This window comes from Gekko japonicus, unplaced genomic scaffold (genome assembly GCF_001447785.1).
Source record: "Gekko japonicus isolate JY-2015 unplaced genomic scaffold, Gekko_japonicus_V1.1 scaffold145, whole genome shotgun sequence".
NCBI lineage: Eukaryota > Metazoa > Chordata > Lepidosauria > Squamata > Gekkonidae > Gekko > Gekko japonicus.
The window spans coordinates 1,686,223-1,708,001 of record NW_015173678.1 but is presented as its reverse complement, the minus strand read 5'-3'; the positions used below and the strand labels follow the sequence as shown (position 1 = coordinate 1,708,001).

At 43.6% G+C, this 21,779-nt stretch overlaps 1 protein-coding gene across 1 annotated transcript in view; it reads right to left on the bottom strand.

The window, feature by feature from the left end:
• The window catches only part of MPPED1 (metallophosphoesterase domain containing 1), an 84,084-nt gene that overhangs the window by 48,188 nt on the left and 14,117 nt on the right, over nt 1-21,779 (bottom strand). The window contains exon 3 of the mRNA XM_015422972.1: nt 12,662-12,887. Within this exon, the coding sequence (XP_015278458.1) occupies nt 12,662-12,887 (226 nt within the window). The remainder of the gene's footprint in view (nt 1-12,661; nt 12,888-21,779) is intronic.

The following is a 21,779-nucleotide window of genomic DNA, read 5'->3' as shown; positions in this document are numbered from 1 at the left end:
ATAACTTATTTTTGAGATACTCTGGATGATATACCAGCTACAGCCCTTCCTTGAAAAACATAATCTGGCAATGGTGATCCCTACTCTGACCACATCTAGATTAGGTAACTGTAATTACACCCTAAGTAAGGTTGCCTTTGAACATTTTATGGAAGCTTCAGTTGGTCCAAAATGCAGTTGACAGGCTGTTGTTGGGGACTGGATACAGGAATTGTATCACTCTGTGCTAAAAGTTCTGCACTGACTACTCATGTGAATCATAGAATCACAGAGCTGGATGGGGCCATTCAGGCCATCTAGTCCAACCCCCTGCTCAATGCAGCTTCAGCCTAAAGCATCCCTGACAAGTGTTTGTCCAGATGCTGCTTAAAGACTGCCAGTGAGGGGGAGCTCACAACCTCCCTAGGCAGCTGATTCCACTGTTGCACAACTCTTACTGTAAAAAAGCTTTTCCTAATATCCAGACAGTACCTTCCTGCCCTTAATTTAAACCCATTATTGTGAGTCCTATCCTCTGCTGCCAACAAGAACAGCTCCCTGCCGTCCTCTAAGCGACAGCCCTTCAAATACTTCAAGAGAGCAATCATGTCCCCTTCTCAACCTCCTCTTCTCCAAACTAAACATTCCCAAGTCCTTCAGCCTTTTTTCATAGGGTATTGTCTCCCGCCCCCCCCCCCCCGATCATCCTTGTTGCTCTTCTTTGCACGCACTCTGGAGGCATGAGCTGGGATGTCACCAATAGGCTGACAACACCCAGCTCTATCTGATGTTGGGCAGCCGGTCAGACTCCAGACCAGAAGATCTGGATTGGGCACTGCAAGCTGTGGCTGGTTGGCTTAGACTGAGCTGGCTGAAACTGAATCTGGTGGAGGTCCTGTGCTTGAGTCGAGGCGGTTCAGGGGTGGGGATCCCACTCCTGACCTTTGGTGGGGCACCACTGGTGCCAGCGCTGGAGGTTAGGAGCTTGGGAGTGCTCCTGGATGCCTCCTTAACGATGGAGGCCCAGGTAGCAGACACTACCAGGTTGGCCTTTTACCATCTTCGGCTGATTAGGCAGTTGATTCCCTTCCTTGATTGCAATGAACTGGTAACAGTGATCAATACAATGGTCACCTCGAGACTAGACAACTGTAACGCTCTCTACACGGGGCTGCCCTTGTCGCAAATTTGGAAGCTGCAGCTAGTGCAGAATGCCATGGCCAGGCTTCTGATGGGCCTTCCCAGATGGGAGCACATCCGGCCTGTGCTGAAGACATTGCACTGGCTCACAATAGCATACCAAATTCGCTTCAAGGTGCTGGTACTTACCTTTAAAGCCCTATATGGCCAGGGTCTGACATACCTGAGGGACCGCCTTTTCCCATATACCCCAGAGAGCACTACGGTCAGGGTCTCAAAATCGACTGACCCTCCCTGGGCCCAAGGATGCCAGGCTTGTTACTACCAGGGCCAGGGCCTTCTCAGTGGCAGCTCCATACTGGTGGAATGAGCTCCCAGAAGAGATCAGGGCCCTGTGGGATCTTTTACAGTTCCACAGGGCCTGCAAAACAGAGCTCTTCCACCAGGCTTTCAACTAAGGAGCTGCCTTCACTACTACCACCAATTGTAGCTATAGATCCTGGCCCTTAATTTTGACATCTGGGCCTGTGCTGCTGCGTGATTTTGGAAGATCACTGAGCTGAAAAACTGTTTGTATGCACTCTCCAGTACGCCATCTTAAGTAATTAATGAAATATTGCCAGCACTTTATGATTTTATGATCTTATTTGTAATTGAATTGTTTATGTGGATTTAATGGTTTCTATGTACCAACCAATGTAAGCCGCCCTAAGCCTGCTCACAAGGAGGGTGGGGTACAAATATAATAATACTAATGATACTAATGATAATAATAGTAGTAGTAATAATAATAATAGTAATAATAATAATAACAACAACAGCAACAATAATATCCTCTAGTCACAGCCCACCCCAGGTGAAATTTCTGGTTATTCACCATTAGCGGAACACATTGTACAGATAAGGGATCACCTGTTGTGAATTGTACAAATGCAATGGAAAGCAGTAGTCAAACAGGGGCTTGTTTCTACAGGAAGATTTTTGTTAAGGCAGATGTTTGCTGAGGTAGATGCTCTTTCGTAAGGTAGGTGTCGTGCTATAAGGTAGATGTTGTTTCATCAAGTATCATGAATCTCATCAATTGTCTAAATGCTGATACTTTATGTTCTTTTAAGTTACTGTTAAAAATATTATGTATGTTAATAAAAAACTGAAGCAAAGATTCTTTAATAATATTGTTGTGCCATCAAGATGAGCTTATGATCACTGTCAAGGTCACCTTCTGACAGCAAATTAATAATCAGGCACTGGGAAGCTAAGGAGAAGTCTATGGCTCCTTCAGTGCCAACCATCATCTTCATAATCCTGATTATCTCTTTGTTCATTCTGGAACAAAACACTGAGTGTGGACACAGATATCTTGAAACATTATCATGATAATTTCCAATGTCTTAGACCTTTGTTAACTTATGATAAACTATGAATGGAATTAGAAATGTATTTGTGGGTTGGTTTGACCATGAATGTAGAGAAGCCAGGAAAAAGTTAACAAAATACTCCCCAACTTTTCAAAATAACTGGATAGGAAATCCAACAAGTTGTCTATTTGTTGTCATCTTTTAAGGTGCTATTCAGGGTCAACACCTCTGGCCCACATTTACCCCAGGGGATTGCAAGCCCCACAGAAGGTGTGTTGCACCAGCAAGCCCCACAGTTGGGGCAGCTGTCTGTCGGGTTGCAGCAGGGCATAGCTCTGATGGAGTTTATTCGGGAGTCAGCCAGCTTGAAGGGGCCCAGCCAGCTCTCAGCGGCAGAAGCCAACCCAGCTGAGTTTCTACCAGTGGGAACCCTGGCACTGAGACCCAGGAGAGCTCTGACAAGGGGGAAGGGACAGCAGGCAGCATTGATCATCTTAGAGGAGGTTGGGTGGGGCAGCCATCTCTTTAAAGAAGTTCAGGAGGACGGACAAGTGAGCTCACTAATCCAAGGCAAGTATCCATTGGCCCAGGGGCCTGTCACTCCTCAGGACTAGGTTGGGGAGAGAGGATTGGCTGAACCCAGGGCTGACCCTCCCTCAACAGGTAGGATGACAACCTGCAGCACAGCCTTGGTGCCAGGTAGACCCTGCACCACTGCCTGATGATATGGCATACCCTGTACCATGAATATATGCTTTCAAGAGAGGCCAAAAGAATCTTTCTACCACTTCAGCATGGACAGCTCCACCTGTAGCGTGTGCCCCAGGGCAAAGACCTACTCTGCCCCCATGTGCCAGAAAGCACATCAGTTATCTGTTGTGGAATTGCCTCTTGGGGCATCAAGGGCAATAGTGGCATACTTGACCACCAGCCCATACAGGACTTCCTTCTTCACCTTGGACCAGTCAGTTTGGTGGTGAGTATTAGCAGCTGCTGGGGCTGACATGGCCTTGTCAACTCAGCAATGAGGAATGCACACTTCATTTCAGGCACTGTGGAAATACCTCTATGGACCAGAGAAACAAAGCCGGATGCTACAGATGCACAGTACATGGGCCAGAACATCCGGGGCATCACAGAACATCCGGGGCATCAGAGGACTAGGGACGCCTCCCCCACATCCTATTTGTCCAGTTGTCAGCATTCCTCTTCAGGATGCCCTCTAGAAGCCATGTCCATAGGCAATTACTTTGCACTGACCTGCAGGGTGTGTACTGAGCCCAAGATGGCAGGCTATTCATGCTCAGCTGAAGTATGTCTGGTGCCTGTGCCTGGGAGGGTGGCTGTTGGTCACCAGTGTGGGGGGTGCACCGTGTGGGATGGCACTGCACTCACCTTGTTGATGTGTTGGGGGGGGGTTCCTGGCTGCTGAGCTGGTGCCCACCACTGTTGCTATCCATGGGTCCACATGTCTACCCACAGCCCACTACCCTGACCAGACCTGGTCTGTGGGGATGAAACATGCTTGGAGGGTGCCCCTGGACCTGCCTGTGGTCCCCAAGAGGAAGTGGAACCAGTTCTATGATGGCTTCTTAGCCCTCTGCAGGCATTTCCCTTCATCTTTGGTAGTATATTGGTGAACTGTGCCTCCTTTGTGGTGCTCTCTGCAGGAACAGGCCTGAGTGATCTAGCCCTGTGCCATATGAGTTAGTATCTGGTTTGGCTTGCCAGTTCACAATTCATTTTGCTCACTGAAGGTGAGGATTGACTTTTGATCCACGGACAGGGGCCAATGGTGATGGACTGTGCAGCTTATCAGCCTCTGCTGGCTCTCTGGGCCTTGGAGATGCAGCACCTGATACAGGGTTTTCCTTTCTGCCCCATGGATGCCTATGGACTATGCCATGGCTTTTGTTGGAGTGGTGTCTCTTCATCAGTGGTGCAGGGCTGTGCCACTGGGGCACCTTAGAGCTGACTAACCCCACCCCAGTGGCCCCCCCCCCCCCGTACTGGTATGCCAGAAGACCTGTGGCAGACAGCCATAGTGGGGCTGCGATGGCACCGCCAAAGCACTGCACAGGTGTAACTCTGGAATACACCAGCATAACTCAGGGATGTGCCAGCATACCATCTAGTGGACTCCCTGAGCATTGTACCCCCCCTCCCCCAAGGTTGTGCTGCTAATTTTGTTTTGGGATTTGAACTTCTTAATTTTATGGCTTCTTCTATTTGTTACTTTGCAACAGCCTTTGACAAAAAAGAAATAAGGAATTTCTATCACTTTTTTTTTTTGCCCTAAACTGGATAGGCCAGGCTAGCCTGACTTGTCAGATCTCTGAAGCTAAGCAGGGCCAGCCATTTGGATGGAAGACCACCAAGAAAGTCCAGGGTCACAATGCAGAGGCAGGCACTGGCAAACCACCTCTGAAAACTTCTTGCCTTGAAAACCCCAGAGTAGCTATAAATCAGCTGTGAATTGACAGCAACCCCCCCCCCCAAAAAACCCCCACTGTTTTAGATGAGTGATTTAAAAAATCTGCAGCCTATGAGGGCTGTGAAAAAGTTCAGAAGTATGTGAGATGCAGGCTGCCTGAAACTGTGTCCTGGGTAGTTTTCAACTGCAATAGTCCCCTGCTGGGGGAAAAAATGTCAAAACTTTATGTTCCTGGGGGGGGATTAAAAATGCTGGAATGCTTTCCACATGGAAAGTAAAAGTTATCAAAAAGGCCTGTTTCTTTTTTGGCTCAGCCCTATTGAACGTGTAGGCACATGTATATGTTTGCTTAAGCATACTAGGAATAAATTAAATGCCAAGTGATTTGTTTAAAATGCTTTCCAGACACATCAGTTTAGCATTACATTTTAAGCCACAAATGTTCTGTTAAACTTCTAAGGCAGAAATAAAGTGAATCAAATGCAAGTGATCCTGAGGACTCCTTTCAGACAGTATTACATATGCTGCCATGGTCAGATTATCCTTACTCAAATCCTTGGTCACACACCTCCTTGTTCATGTGAATTTTTCCAGTCAACCCAGAGCCCTTGTTTTCATGAGCAATTCTGAAACAGAACCTCCCATTTGTTGGTTAATGTTCCCTCTAAGCTGTGGAGTCTTGTGAGCAAAAATCCTACTTTGTGAGCTGCTGGCATTAAAGTTGTGAGCGGGTGATGTGGCTACTGCATAAATTAGTTTGCTCTGGAGCCATCCTTCCTGAGCTGAGACAAAAATGTGTGAGCCAGAGGCTAAAAAACTGTGAGCTAGCTCACACTAACTCAGCTTAGAGGGAACACTGTAAATGGCAACCAATATTTTGTCCAGCAACAGGATACAAGAATTGGGAAGAATGCCCCTGCGATCAATATATGTGAAAGAGGACTCAGAATAACCATTAAAAAGCCAAGTGTAACTCCAAAAATTCCTTCGATGATCTAGACAGTCATACAATTAGTATGGCTTATATGGTAATTACTAATACTTACCTTGTTTCAAATTGGTATGGTAACATGTACAATACTTATTGTTCCTAATGTGATAATGTTAAAAATGAAGTTGTGTTTCCTTTGTACTATTTAATGTTCAAAATCTTTGACTTCAATAAAAAAATTTAAAAGAAAAAAGAAAAAAGCCAAGTGAAGAATAACCACAAATGTTCTGATCTACCTATGAGCTTGTGGAGCTCCCAGAACATAACCAGTTAGAAAAGAGAGCAGATGCAATTGTCTTGGCTTGCAGATTGTTGCTTCTAAAACCATCTGCAGAGCTCCCCATCTGACTAGAGATGGTATAAAGATCTGCTGCTCAGAGCTCAAAGGGAGAGGATGCTACCACCCAGTCTGCAGATTGTCAGCTTTTGGGGTTTTTTGTCTCTTGAAGTGTTTTTTCCTAGTATAGTATTTTTTACCCATCTTGAGATTTGTAATAATAGGGGTATGAGCAGTGAATTTTTTAAAATGAATATTTTGAATGATTATACTCTTTACCTTAGACTGCCTATGGCTTTAATGTTCATAAGATGCTTTGAGTCCTGTGTTCCATGAGAAAAGCAACATATACATACGCTAAATAAACATAAAAGAAGTATCCACACCTTCTAGTATTCAGACACAGTGAGAATTAGATACAGCCCCACCCTTGTCTAAGACAAAGTTGATCATCATTAGTGAGATCAGTTTTTGAACTGGAAAGATGGAACAATGGAATCACATGCACATAGGTCTTCTGCTGGGATCAGCAGAATATATCTGAACTGGTCCATGGTTTATTTTGACCAATCTCAACTGGTCTGACACAGAGGGATACTGTAAAGGCATAATTGCACCAGCACACCTTTTCCTCATTAAACAGCTTATTCAGCTAATCACCTGAGAAGAATCTCAATCATGTTATAATGAAACACAAAATAACCCTTGGCTATTCAATAGCGGCTACCACCAGAACAAGCATGGTGTTGCTTTACCCATATCCAGGGCTCTCTATCTGCGATTTTTAGCTGTGCATTATCATCCCACTATTTTGGCAATGTAGAATGTTCTCTTTTAAAAGCTAGCTCCTGTCATCTACTTATTCATAACTGCAACTGTACTTCATCTCCTTCCCACTTTTACATTAGATTTTCAAATTAATAATAGGTGCTAAGTGGTATGTCACCAAAACTATTATTGAGAATGCTACCTATCCCCTTAATAGTTTGGAAACTAAACTTTACACTGGTCATACATATAACAGATACAAAATCAGCTGGGCACAGCAGGTGGATATGTTAAATGTATAAAACAATTTGAACATCTCAGATAAATGGGTGTACTTCTAGTGCAATGTGGTTTTAAATTTAGATAAAGGCACAATAATCAGCTGGTGGCTGGATTAGCAGGCAACATAATCGCCGAGTGAATGCCAATTTTATGTATAAAAACATTCTAATAGATTTCACAGTTTATTCACACTGTGAGAATTCACAATAAGGTATGTGCATTAAGTAAAGGTAAAGGTTCCCCTGCTCAAAAGCCAGTCGAATCCGACTCTAGGGTTGCGGTGCTCATCTCTGTTTCAAAGCCGAAGAGCCAGCGCTGTCCGAAGACATTTCCGTGGTCATGTGGCCAGCATGACTAAACACCAAGGCGCACGGAACGCTGTTACCTTCCCACCGAAGTGGTACCTATTTATCTACTTGCAATTTCTTGCTTTCGAACTGCTAGGCTGGCAGGCATTAGGTCTAACAAATTATTTCTTGCATCCCAGCCTGACATGACATATTAGAATAAAAGAATAATAAAAAACTCATTTTTAAAAGTTTCGTGTATTTTACACATAAACACACAAATCAATTGCAACCAGCACTGTGTAGATTCTTTTCTAATATTTATCAAAACTTGCACAAAGTTATATTCTGCAACTTGTGTAAATCATGCTGATTAAACATATTTATTTCTCTTATTTTGTATAATTTATTCTCTTTCTATAAGGGAAGTTATGTGAGGAACTAAAATGCTGCCCCATGACCACTGAAAAGTTTATTCAACCACAAGCCTAGCTTCTGAGATTTCACCTGGTGTATCCCACAAAATTTGAAACCAAAAACAGAAACCATGTAATATCTTTAAAGACCAACCAAAATAACTCAACACATTGTCCTAGTTTTTCAGTTTTCTAGAACTTGTCATCAAGCTGGATGTTAAAAAGCAAGATAGGTGTGGTGATCTTTAGGCAATCTTTATCTAAGTTTGTAAGTCAACCCTAGGTGGGTTGTGCTGGAGAGTTCAACATTTACGCCAAGGCTGCCTTGTCATAAGCAGCACAGAATGTCATGGTCTCCATAACAACCATGGGCCTCCTTCAAGTAATAACTCATCCCACACATTGTGAAGGTCACGGCTCTTGATCTGGTATTTCGTTTCAGGCAGGAAAAGGGAGATCTGAAGATAGAAGAGTTGATGGTGGCTCTTTGGCAAGGACATAACACTCTTACATTGGGTTTAGTCTCTACAGTGGTGGGGGATCTATTAAAATGATCCACCCCAGGAGCCAAATGGTTTTCTGGATTTTCTTGTTTATATAGTCAGTGCTTCTGCCAATGCCCTGATTCACCTTTGGAATAAAGAAATGACCTGGCAGGTTGACATGATCATTCCTAGGCACCCTGTCTCATATGTAACTCCATGATTTACTGAGGGGCTGTAGGCAATGAAAATTCAAGAAGGACAGCTAGCGACAGTGGAGGAAGGTTCAGGATGACCCCCCCCCCAAGACACAGGCTGATGCCAGTTTCAAAGCTTACTGTGGTAGTGGCAAAGAAAAAAGTTGTTAAATGCTTTGCAGATAAAATCTTTCACAACTTTCACAACCAACTTAGACTCTGCATTAACAGTAACAGGGCCAGGTGGCACACATGTACTGACTTGTCTAGTTGTTTGGGATTCTTTTCAGTTTAGCTGAGGCCTAGGACATAAGAACAGGGCTGAATGCTGCTATCAGTGGATGCATTAGTATCATTCTTACAATGTCTTGTAAAAGTAAAAATGGAAGCCCAAATAAATGTCCTGCTGGGACTGCCTTTTCTGTGTAAGCTGCAGAATCTGAAAGATTTCTAACTGGATAAGCCAGAATGCATTTGAGAATCTGTAAATTAGACTTCCGGTTGATGGCGGCACATTAGCAGACTCACCTCCCGGACCTCCCGGGGGTGAAGCTGCGCTCCAGCCGAAGGAAGGGGGGTGCAGGCTCACTACTCCCCCAGGGACCCGGCTGAAGGGACCCTGGCCATGGAGCTTTTGAGAGGTTGCCTCTTCGATGGCGTAATGCCAGAGAATTGAGGCACCTCTCCGCTCTGATGGTTGTTTGTGCTGAGAGACCGAATGGACTAAGTGACGCTGACCGGGGCAAGCGCAGGAGATCGAGCGTGAAATGGAGTGTAAACGAGGTCTGTGGACCAATTATGAACATGAGTCGTTAAGCATTGATTAAAAAGAAAAGAAGCTCCCCACCCCCACCCTACGGAACAGAAGATAAGGTGAGCGGGGGAGGGACGCCTCCCAAACGCATAGATTTTAGAGCGATTGAGGGGGGGAGCGGAAGCATAAAAGGTTAAAACTGCTAAGGAGTACTTACCAAGGTGAGTGCGAGCATTAAGGAGCATATTCAGAGACTTTCAAAAAGTTTGTGAAAGTAAACAAAGAGAAAGAGGAGCATCTGAAATCGAAAGTAACTGAGAGCCCAAAACCGGAAGGAGCCTACGAGCCGGCAAAGACTTTGGCAGACTCCATGCGCCATCTGCTGGACCAAATGAATAATCTTAAAGAGCAGATGACAACAATGACCCAGTGTATTACCACTCAACAAAATCAGATCAGCGAGACCTTGGAAATGATGAATCAAACGAATTAGAAGGTGAAAGAAGTGGACGCCACTACCCAAAAGGTGAAGAAGAAAGTACAAAAACTGGAAAAGAAGCAAGTTTCTACAGAAGAGCAGTTGCTACAATTACAAATGGAAAAGGCTAATATGATCCTTTGTTTTCAGGACATGCCAGAGACTAAGGGAGAGAATCTGAAGGAAGTGATGAGTGAAACACTGGCCCCAGTGACAAAGATGAAGGCGGAATTTTTGCTAAGCGAAATGGATGTGGCCTACAGATCATATTCAGGATACATAAAGAAAAATAATCTGCCTGGGGAAATTGTCGTAAGATTCTCAAAGAGGCATGTAAGGGATGCAATCCTGAAAGCAGTATCTGGAGCACCCCTGAGAGCTGGGGAGAGTGTCATCAGAGTACTGAAGGATATTCCATTTGAAATAAGACAGCGGAGAAAGAAATATAAAGATCTTGTTCTTTTTCTTCAAACAAATTCAATTGGATATAGATGGCAAATTCCAGAAGGCGTCACCTTTAAAATTAAGGATAAAAAAGAAAAGATTGACTCTGTTCTGAAAGCGAGATAATTTTTAAGAGTCCAGCTGGGAGGGCCAGAGGAGGAAGAAAAAGAAGGGGACAGCAAGTCCAGTGGCGAGCTGGACTCGGGTTCTTCCGGAGAGGACTCTCTGTCTGAGAAAGGGGCAGCAGCTCCTAAAAGTCCTTATAAGTTGTGGAAGAGACTGGACAAGAAAAAGTGAAGGCTGAAGGACTCTGAATTGTGCCTTTGAAAAATTTTGAATTGAGATGGTTTAGGGTATTTCCTGATATCAGTTAAATTTAAGATGTGGGAAAAGTTAACAGACTATGTGACTCAGTTTGTAATGAGATTAATATGATTAAGACTAGATGTGTATTTAAGCTGATTAGAAGATCTCCTCTCTTGGGTTTTTAGTCAGTAGTGGGTATCTTTTCTTTATCCCCTTAAATGTAGTCCCCTTCCTTATTTCTGTTATAGTTTGTAATTTTAATAAAAATGCAATAAAAAATTCCCCATCAGGGAGAAAAAAAAAGAGAGGATCTGTAAATTAGAGGGAGAGCTTGTGGGGACAAGACATCTCTTGATACGTTAGAGGGAGATAAAGGATCAGGATCAAAGGAACTTCTTGATTAGGGGCAGGAAATCAGAAGTCTCCATGTTCAACCAATAATGCTGGAAATTGTAGCTATGGAAGCCCTTTTTCCTAAGGAAGAAAGCTTAAAAGAGAATGGAATAAGATCTATGTTGCCAAAGCGGCTTAGGGTAGGCTACCTAGAATTTAATGACATAACAGGGCATGCTAGTACTGCCTGCTGGGAGTTGAGGGGAGCACCCAGCCTTCGTAAAAGGCGGGGGAGGTCTTAGGGATTAAGGAGGGACCTTTTTTCTTTTCTTTTTTCTTTTTTTGCAAATACAAAGTTCTACTTCCACAGAAAGGGCTCCAATTTTTTATATGATTTCCATGCAGAAGTGGCTGCCCCAGAAAAAAAGGTTAAAATTGACTGAACACCAAACTGGATGTGACATTTTGGGTCTACCATAAGTGCCTCAGGGACTTGAACTACAGCATGGGGGAGGGGCTTCAGCTTTCCCTCACAGCATTTTCCCAACCCAAAACTGCCCCAGGTTATTATTTGCTCTGTTTAGGGGACTGCATGTGGAGGAAAAAAACCTTAAGTTTCCAGAAAGGAAAATAACGTTCAGGACATTCAAGTGGCATTATAAGAAATACTGCCTATTTCACACACAAGGCCAGCGAAATAGGTGGATATCTCTCCCTTATTATAATTGAGTAGTGGGCACCAACATTCTAAAATTGCCCCCTTTAGTGTTAGGCCGGAAGAACTGCCACTCAGAAGACACTGGCTGGGTTGACTGGCTGCTTTGTGCAGTCCCGCCCAGCGTTCCAAGGTCATTTGCATATGGAAGCTGATTGGACTTCACTCCATTCCACACCTCAAACTCCCCCCCCCGCAAGGCAGTTGGAATTTTCAGTTGCATAACATACCTCATAGGGGAGAGGAGAATGATGTCAGCTGAGAGTGCTCTTGACAGAAACTGCCACAGCCCCTTCCCAACACCAGTATCCCAGGCACTCAGAACTGTTAGGCAGGTACACAATAAAACCAAGAGGAGGGTCCCAACCTGCCTCAGAATGATGCCAGCCAGTACAGTTGCCTATCCAGCTGATTCTCTCCACTACTGCAATCAATTTATGGTTCAGTGCACCTTAATTACCAAGGCTGTTTGCATTAACCTGGTGGATTCATACCCCCACCAGCTCATCCATCCATTCCATCAGCCTGCTCTGAGGAGGGAACCATGAGAAGGACCATAACTCTGAAGGCTCTGAGGGCAGCTAAGGAAGTAAAGAGCCCAGAAACAGAACAGGAAGAAGATGAGATGGAATGTCCAGAGGCTGTGGTCCTTGCTGCATTAGCCACCTTTGCATGTCTTACTTGCCTTGCTCCTAACTGCCTGATTTATCTGGCTCATCCTGATGGGTATGGTCCCTCACTGAGGAACCTACTGGACCACTGCCTGACCGCCTCTTCCTCTTAGGCAAAGAGGTGCTTATGGTGCCACTACAAAAGCTCATACAAGTATAGAGGGCTATAAAATACACTTGAACAACTCCATTTGTTATGTGGTCACTATTACTCTCTCCTTCTGTGCTTGCTAGAACCAAGTAGAATTTTAAAGTGCATTGAAGCTGATGTTACACTTTCTTTCATATAATAACTGAGATATGAAAAAGAAATTTCTGTGTCAGGATTTTTATGTTTTGAAATGCTTACCAAGGGGAGCCATATATCCTGAAGCCTCTGACTGTCACTTCTGAATCTTGCAGGTATATGCAATTTGTTAAGAGGGACTGTACGTTTTCATAGTTCTCTGGCTTCAGCTTGGATACAGAGGGGAAATAGTAAAAGTCCTGCTTGATTAAGTCTGCCATGAATTCTTGGTCAAAGGTCAATTCATGATTGCCTGCTATCACAATCTTGTAGTCATATGGTAGGCTGCCTAAAATAGGAGAAAAACACAGAGTAAAGCCATTCATTGTTATACTGTTGACTGAAAAACTCAAATAAATTATGCATAATTATTTAAATTATCCTGAAAATGCAGCTGGATATTGTAAAGGAATTCTCAAGATGAAAATAAGAGCACCTACAAGAGGTCTTGTCAAGGAGCTACACAGATATTTTTTAAAATGTTACTGAATGACACTAATATTTTCATAGTGATTCCCTTTATATTTATTTCAAAAGAATTAGCATCAAATTGCCACCATTAACATCTAAATGTTATGCTGATACTGAGTTGAGAAAGTGGCAATAAATGTGACATTGTATAAAATTCGATTCATGAGCACCTAAAACTTGAAAAATCATATAAAATTCCTATGCTCTTATCCGTTTAGACCAGCTGCTATTGTTTGTTAGACAAGACTTCTTTCTGGGCTTTAACAATTACCTCTGAAAAAGGATTCAAAGTATTTTGTGCTATCCTAATTATTAATTATTTGCATCCGGATCTCTAAACTACAAACATCTCAGTGTCTTTGTGGGTTAAAACTTTTGTTGTTCAGTCGCACAGTCGAGTCCGACTCTTCGCGACCCCATAGACCAGCTCCCGCCAGGCCCTCCTGTCTTCCGCCGTCCTTTGAAGTTTGGTGTTAAAACTAGCCAATTCCAAATTACTGGCATCTGTGTGGATAGGGAAATCTGCAACAGGGTAAGCCACAACTACCAATGAGATTTCTGCAGAAAAATCTGTGACCAATTCCCACCCACCCCAAAACTTAACCGTGACACATACATATCCACAGATGTTGGGGGGGAAAGCAACCCACTGATGTCTGAGCACTGGTTGGGTTCTTGTAGCAACCAAATCAGATACAGATGTCTGCCTTGAGATTTTACACTAGGAGGAGAGAGAAGCAGCAGCAAACAGCAGGATGTGGTGACAATCAGAAATGCTGGGCAATACGATGGTGACCCAAAGGAGCACTGAAGAGTATGATGATGACCCAGGGAGGGGGAAATTATGTTGGGCTAAGTACCACATTGTGTCATACACTTGTCAAAACTAGTGGGCTCAGTAGCAGAGATGGGGGGGGGAATAATTACCACTAGGATGTCACCTCCAGGTGAAAGGTCAAGTCCTCAAATTTCTCCCCTTTCTGTGAGGTCAGGTCCTCAAAAAAAATCATATGGTAAATTCCTTGAGCATACATCACTTCCTGCACTCCTCCCTCCTCACCTACTTCCTTTCTTCTCCCCCCCCCACTGACTACTTCTCACCCTTCCTCTAATAACAACAGGACTATATTCCTAGTGCTTTAAGGCACAGCCTAACAAGATGAAAATTCCAGAAGGGGAGCTATGTTAGTCTGTAGCAGCAAAACTAAACAGGAGTCCAGTGGCACCTTAATAGCTTAAAAAAAAATTCAACATAAATTTATTTTGGGTCAGAGGACACTTCCTTATTCAAATCTCCTTTGAAATACAGGAGCCAGGATGTGTCATTTGGGGTGGTCCAAAGATTGTTTTGGGGTTCAGCCTAGCCCCAGTGTCTGCTTGTGTGATTGTCCTAGGGGCTCCGCACTTTGGAGGATATGGCACCAGAACTGCACTTTGGACCAGGACACAGCATAGGTCCCCTCAAAATGAAGAGTCTGCTGAAGATGGGGGTGTATGAAGTGTGGGGTTCCAAACCTTATTTTGGGTGCAGAGGGCACTTCCTTATTCAAATCTCCTTTGAAATACAGGCCTCGGGGAAGCACTCCGAATAGAAGCTCATGGCATCAGAACCGGTGTTTGGACTGGGCATCACTGTATGCACCTTGCAGGGCACAGTCTCCAGAGAGCGGGGATGTGTCATTTGGGGTGGTCCAAAGATTGTTTTGGGGTACAGCCTGGCCCCAATGTCTGCCTGTATGATTGTCATAGGGGCTCTGCACTTTGGAGCAGCTGGCTCCATAACCGCACTTTGGACCAGGACACAGCATATGTTCCCTTGAAGGGGAGAGTCCTGTGAACCTGGGGGTATATGATATGTGCTGGTCCAGACCTTATTTTGGGGTTCAGAGCTTTCCAACTCTCCTTAGTGTTTCTGAATGACTTGACAAATAAGTAACAAATAAGGAATGGATTGTCATGCAGCACGTTTGGAAAAGTTGAACCAGCACCTCAGTCACACTTGCACTCAACAGCAGTCATTCCACTCACCAGAGGCTTTCCAATAGTCAACCACACTGAGACAGTCCAGTGGTTACTATGTACAGGAAATTTATTTACAAAATATACAGCTCTCCAACAAACTGTTCCGCCAGACACCATCCACCATCTGAGAGCGAGTATAGCAGTGGTTCTCAACCTTCCTAATGCCGCGACCCTTTAATACAGTTCCTCATGTTGTGGTGACCCCCAACCATAAAATTATTTTCGTTGCTATCGTAAGACCATTGAAAATTTGTGTTTTCCGATGGTCTTGGGTGACCCCTGTGAAAGGGTCGTTCGACCCCCAAAGGGGTCGCGCCCCACAGGTTGAGAACTGCTGGTATACAGTGATACACATCTACATATATACATTGGTCAGCCAACCAGATTAGTGCTGAATCATGGTGACTTGGCTTGCCTCTGCCAAGTCCAAACTGGCTGAATCCGGTTCAGTGCAGCTGTCAGCTGTCAGATAGATGCTTCTGATCATAGTGCTGAAGGTTACACACCGACACTCTCCCTAAGGTTCAGTATCTATGATCGTATTTAGACTCCCCCTGAACTTTAGGAGCTTAGCTTTGTCTAGTGCTTTGGTAAACACAACAGCTACGTTGTCTTGGGGAAACAGTGCTGCAATGCAATGTATGGGGACCGTCTTTCCCCATACATACCCCCAAGAGCACTTCAGTCTGGGACCCAACATCGCCTGGTGATTCCAGGCCCCCGGGGAGGTAAAGCTTGCTGCGACCAGGGCCAGATCGTTCTCAGTGGGGGCCCCCACCTGGTGGAGATCAGGGCCCTGCAGGACCTTATGCAGTTCCGCAGGGCCTGCAAGACGGAGCTCTTCCGCCAGGCTTTTATATAGGGGCCACCACTTCTACTACTACCACCACTACCACCACTGAAACAACGGGGTTGGGAGTGTTCTCCGGAAGAACGTTCATAAATTTGCATGGCACTGATGCTTCTGGACTGGCTTGGACCATCGACAGTACAATTACACCTAAGGAAATTATTGTTACCATCCTCAGAGACCATCTTGTCTGTATGGAGCACTTTACCTGTTTGTTGTGATTTAATGGTTTTATTTTATTTTATTTTTTTTATTTACATGAGGCTTATATACCGCCCATAACCCCTAGTGGGTCTCAGAGCGGTTTACAGACTTACTACTATATAGTAGTGATTAGACCTACCTAGGGCCACATTTCACAAGGGGAGGGACTTCCCTATCGACACCCGGTTAGCAGCGCCTGTTTTATATTGTTTTATGTATGGGCTTACCCCTGTATAAGCCGCCCTGAGCCCGTTCGTGGGGAGGGTGGGGTAAAAATGCAAATAAATAAATAAATAAATAATTCTCTTTGCACTGTATCCCTTACATTTTGGTACCTAATGTTGATGTGCCTGCTTCGAGGCCTGATACCTTGTGAATCAGCTAACTGTTCTGCTGCTGTATTATCACATTCAATCAACATTGGTTTGTCATATGATACATCAAAATCAGTTAATAATCGTTGAAGCCATTTAAGTTGTATTGTACAATCATTTATAGCTGCAAATTCAGCTTCACAACTGCTAGTAGCCACATACTGTTGTTTTACAGATTTCCAGATAACCAGCGATCCACATACATGTATTGCATATCCAGTTATGCTTTTTCCACTATTACTGTTACCCCAACTTGAATCAGTAAAGGCTATAACTTGTTGTTTGTCATCACATTTTAACACAAGTTTACATTGTAAAGTGCCCTTTAAAAACCACAGTATTCTTTTGGCTGCATTCCAATCCTTCATAGTTGGGTTTGCATTTCTTTGGCACAACAAATGCACAGCATAAGAAATATCAGGGCGAGACCAAGTAGTCAAATAAATGAATGATCCCATCAAGGAGTGATATAAGGTTTTGTTATCAAAAAATTTACCTTCTGGTTCTTTAGACCTGTAGACATTGGTGTTGCTACTGGGTAAGCATTTTGCATATTGTAATCCTTTAATCCTTTAACAATTCAAAAATTTTGTCTTTCTGGCTTAATTCATAAAAACCATCAGAATTCTTGCATATATCTGTTCCCAGATAATGCCTGATTGTACCCAGATGTTTCATTTTGAAACACTGTTTTGTAGCTTGAATGAACCATTCCAATTGATCACAGTGTTTGAACATAAAACACAAGTCATCTACAAAAATTAACAAGTATGAATGAATGAATGTTATTGTTACAGCGCATAGCCAGCAATTATAAAAAACCATAGAAATAATTTACAATAACCAAATGGTAAAAAAATTAACAAGTAGCATTTGGAATTTCCAACTGTTTTACTAAACATGCATGGGTCAGCTATGCTTTGCTCAAAACCCATATTTACAAGAGTTTTTGTAAGACATTGGTTCCATAAATACCCAATTTGTTTTAAACCATAAAGACCTCGTTTTAGTTTCAGCACCAGGTTATTGTTGCTATGCTCAAAACCAGGAATATGTTGCATGTACAATTCCTCTTTCAATTCAGCATTGAGGTAAGCTGTAGTAAAATCAAAATGATGCACTTGCTTCCCCTCTAAGCCAGCTTTTGTTAAAGCTACATTCAGGGTGTTATTTCTTATGGTTGGTGCAAAGGTTTCATCGTAATCCCCTTCCTTTTGCAGAAAGCCCCTTGCTACGAGTCTAGCCTTTCTTTGGGGTTCACCATTCTGCATAGGCTTCAATTTATAGAGCCATCTACATCCTATTACAGTTTTGTCTTTAGGCAATTCAGACAAATCAAAAACATCATTTTCACAAAGTGACTCATACTCTGTTTTCATGGCAGCTAGCCACGCTTGTTTTTCAGGTTCAGGCATTTGGATCACATCATTGTAAGAAGAAGGTTGTTTTACATAAACATGGTTAGCAACCCGATCATAGCCATATCTTTGTGGTGGCACACCCTTATTGCTCCTGCCTGACCTTCTAGGAGTGCTTTGCTCAGTTTTTACACTTTCTGAGCATGCAGGTTGATTAGAACAACATTCTCAGATTCACTTTGTACATCAGGAGTGATAGGTAAAGCAACTTGTTCAGGTAAAGTGTTTGCATGAACTCTATTCCAGTTCTGACCTTCACAAAAAGATGCAGACCTGCTAAAGTTGACATCATTTTGCTCATTTGAGAACCTGTATGCTTTCATCCTTTGCTGATAGCCAAGGAAAAGCATTTGTCTTGAATGTACACCACCCTTTCTTCTTCGGTTTAAAGGAATGTTAACCCAAGCCTTTGAACTAAATACACACAGGAATTTCAGGTCTGGTGGTTTCTCATAGAGTACTGAATAAGGAATATCATCAATAACTCTAGACCAAGTACGATTATTTGTGAAACAAGCACATTTCAGGGCTTCTGCCCAATACCTGATAGGTAAATCAGCATCAGCTAACATAGCATACATAATTGTTTGCAACGTTGCTCCTTTCCTCTCTGCCACCCCATTTTCTTGAGGGGTAGATGGGTTCGATACTCTTAGCATAACCCCATGTTTTTGCAACCACATTTTCATTTGATTAGACATGAATTCACCACCCATGTCACACTGAAAAGTTTTCAAGACACCTAGTTGGTTTCTGACCTTTTTGTACCAATACTTGATTGTGTTAAAAGCATCAGATTTGTTTTTGAGAATATAAACCCATGAGTACCTTGACCAATCATCTGTAAGAACCAAGGCAAAACAGTTTTGTGACACACTTGGGCGAAATGGTCCTATTATATCAGCATGGACCAGTTCCAGAGCGTGCTTAGATTCTCTCTGGCTCTTCTGAGCTACTGGAAAAGCTTTACTTTTCACCTGTTTGCATATTTGGCAGTCTAAGAATGTTTCACAATGGTTTACATTCTGCCTGCCTGTCAAGGCTAAGGTTTTGTTCAATGCATTGACACTTAAGTGCCCCATTCGTCTATGGTATAAATGCAGACATTCGTGGTGAGGATTCCTATTATAGGCACACTAGCAGAGGCTGCTTTTGCAGAACTATCTAATGCATAGACACCATTCTGCAGCCCTGCTCTTGCTATTTCCTTCCCACACTTCATTATACGACATACCTCATTAGCAAAGATAACCTCAAACTTTGCTTTGTCAAGCGTCAAAACACTTAATAAATTGTTTTCAAGTGAGGGAACACAGAGAACATCTTTAAACGTGTGATTTAGTGCAGGAAGAGTCAGCTCTCCTTTGCACAAAACATCTGCTGTTCGTCCGTCAACAAGACTCACGTGATGAAGCGGGGTCTGCTGCTTGTTCTCCAACAAGGTTTCATCACAGCAGAATATTTGTGTGGCTCCAGAATCCATTAATCAGATATTGTTATTTTTGGCATTACCTGCAACAACAAGAGAAACTTTGGGACACTTTGAGGACTGGTGAGCCTTTTTCTTCTGCTCCGGGCAATTCCTTCTGAAGTGTGTACTCGAACCACACAGGAAACATTTGCGCACACACAGTGCCTTCTTGCCGATGGGTTTGCAGCTGGCTTTGTCAGCCTTCCCCATCCAGGAACTGTGCCAAGCTGCTGAAGAACGCTGCTCTCTGTGTTTGCCTTCAAACTCCTGCAGACGTCCTATTATGAACTGCAAATTAAGCTGTTGCGGCTGTAAATTCTCCAGAGAAGTGATAAGGATGTCAAACTCAGAGGAAAGTGAGCTAAGAAGCAAAAATACACGGTCTTCCTCAGAGATACTCTTTCCTCTCTGCTCAAGCTGCTGATATAGTTCAGTTAAGTAATTTATATGCTCTCTGACAGTCTCAGCAGGCTTTTGTACCTTGCGATAAAGACGGCGTGTCAGAGACATGAGTGAACCAGCAGAACGATGCACATAAACTGCCTGTAGAGCATTCCAGGCTTGCTTCGCTGTAGTAGCATTAGCCACATGCACTAATTGGTCGTCACTCACAGCTAGCACAATACTGGCAATACTTGGGTATGTCTCCAACAGGAACTGGGTCTGGTGGGTCATTTGCATACAGCCAAAGACCCTCTCTTATCAAATAATGCTTCATGCGGAGCGCCCATATGTCATAATTTGAAGAGGTGAGCTTGTCCACCCACTGCGTCGTTGGGACTTGAGCCATTTTTCACCGGCTCCCTTGACTCCCCCGAGCTGTTATGTGTTACCTTCTGGTGTTGTTACAAGCTGATGCCAGAGGCTTGACCGAGCTGATATTCCTCCTCCACGCCAGGAAGAAGCAACAATCCCCAGCTCTCGGCTCTCAGCTTCCACAGCTTTGCAGACCTTCTGGAAACTGCTGGGGTGGTCAGCAACCACAGCAGTCACACCGGCAAGTCCAAAATACAGAGCTGGGTGCAGGACTGAGTTCACAGTGCTAGGTTCAATATTCTGGGCCCATAACCCTGTCACGCAGCACGTTTGGAAAAGTTGAACCAGCACCTCAGTCACACTTGCACTCACCAGCAGTCATTCCACTCACCAGAGGCTTTCCAATAGTCAAACACACTGAGACAGTCCAGTGGTTATTATGTACAGGAAATTTATTTACAAAATATACAGCTCTCCAACAAACTGCTCCGTCAGACACCATCCGAGAAAGAGTATACAGTGATACACATCTACATATATACACTGGTCAGCCAACCAGATTAGTGCTGAATCATGGTGACTTGGCTTGCCTCTGCCAAGTCCAAACTGGCTGAATCCAGTTCAGTGCTGCTGTCAGATAGATGCTTCTGATCATAGTGCTGAAGCTTATACACCAACATGGATAAGGAAGTGCAAATAAGGAACCAACTTCAGCCTCCTCACACAAAGGTGTTGGGAGAAAGGGGCTGATTTAGTAGTTCTGGTCATTGACAGGTGGCTGGTGAATCTGTGGAGGGTTAATGCTTTTTGTGGTGGATTGAGCAAGGGTTGAGGGTGGTGGCTCCAGTTCCTTGGAGAGTTTATATTATATGTGTGCATTTTGGGGTGGACCTCTTTAAATGGGGAAGAAACTCTGCTTCACACACAAAAATGCTTCCAGGGCTACAGAGAAAAAAGTTGGTGATCTAGTGTAGTGGGGAAGTCTATTTTCAGAGAGGGAAGAGGACCCCTGGGATTATGTGTGTGTGGGGGGGGACAGTGGATGGACAGGAAAAAATTCTCTAAGGTGGGAGGCATACTCAAGGTGGATTACACATAGGGCAATTCTGCATCTAGCATTCGCTTCACATTTTCTCAACTGGGAGGGAAAAGTGCAGCTCAAAACTACATTCAGATACCTCGGTACAACACCACACTGACTACAAAGTCATCCCTGAACAGCTATAAAATGGCCATAAATCTATGCAGAAGGTACCATAAAACCCGATAATCAAAGAAAGTCAAAGCGGCATGGAGTGTGGAGGCTACAATAAAATCTGAAGATCAAAGGAAGTGACAGCAGCATGCAATAAAGAGGGGAATTTCTGTTCCAACGTGGGAGGGAAAAGGCAATGCAGAATCAGCCATAGTAAGTCAGTGCAGTCAACAAAATGGAACATTCACACTGCTCTCCACATATCATTGAAAGGATCCCACAAATCACAGGAAGGTGGGGAAGCAATAAAGGTTAAGTTTTCTGAAGTTGGAATTAGCAAATTTTACCAGTTTTGGGGTCTGAATTACCTCCAATTAAAGGCTTTTGCTTCTAAAATTCTGTCTATGTTTGGGACATCGT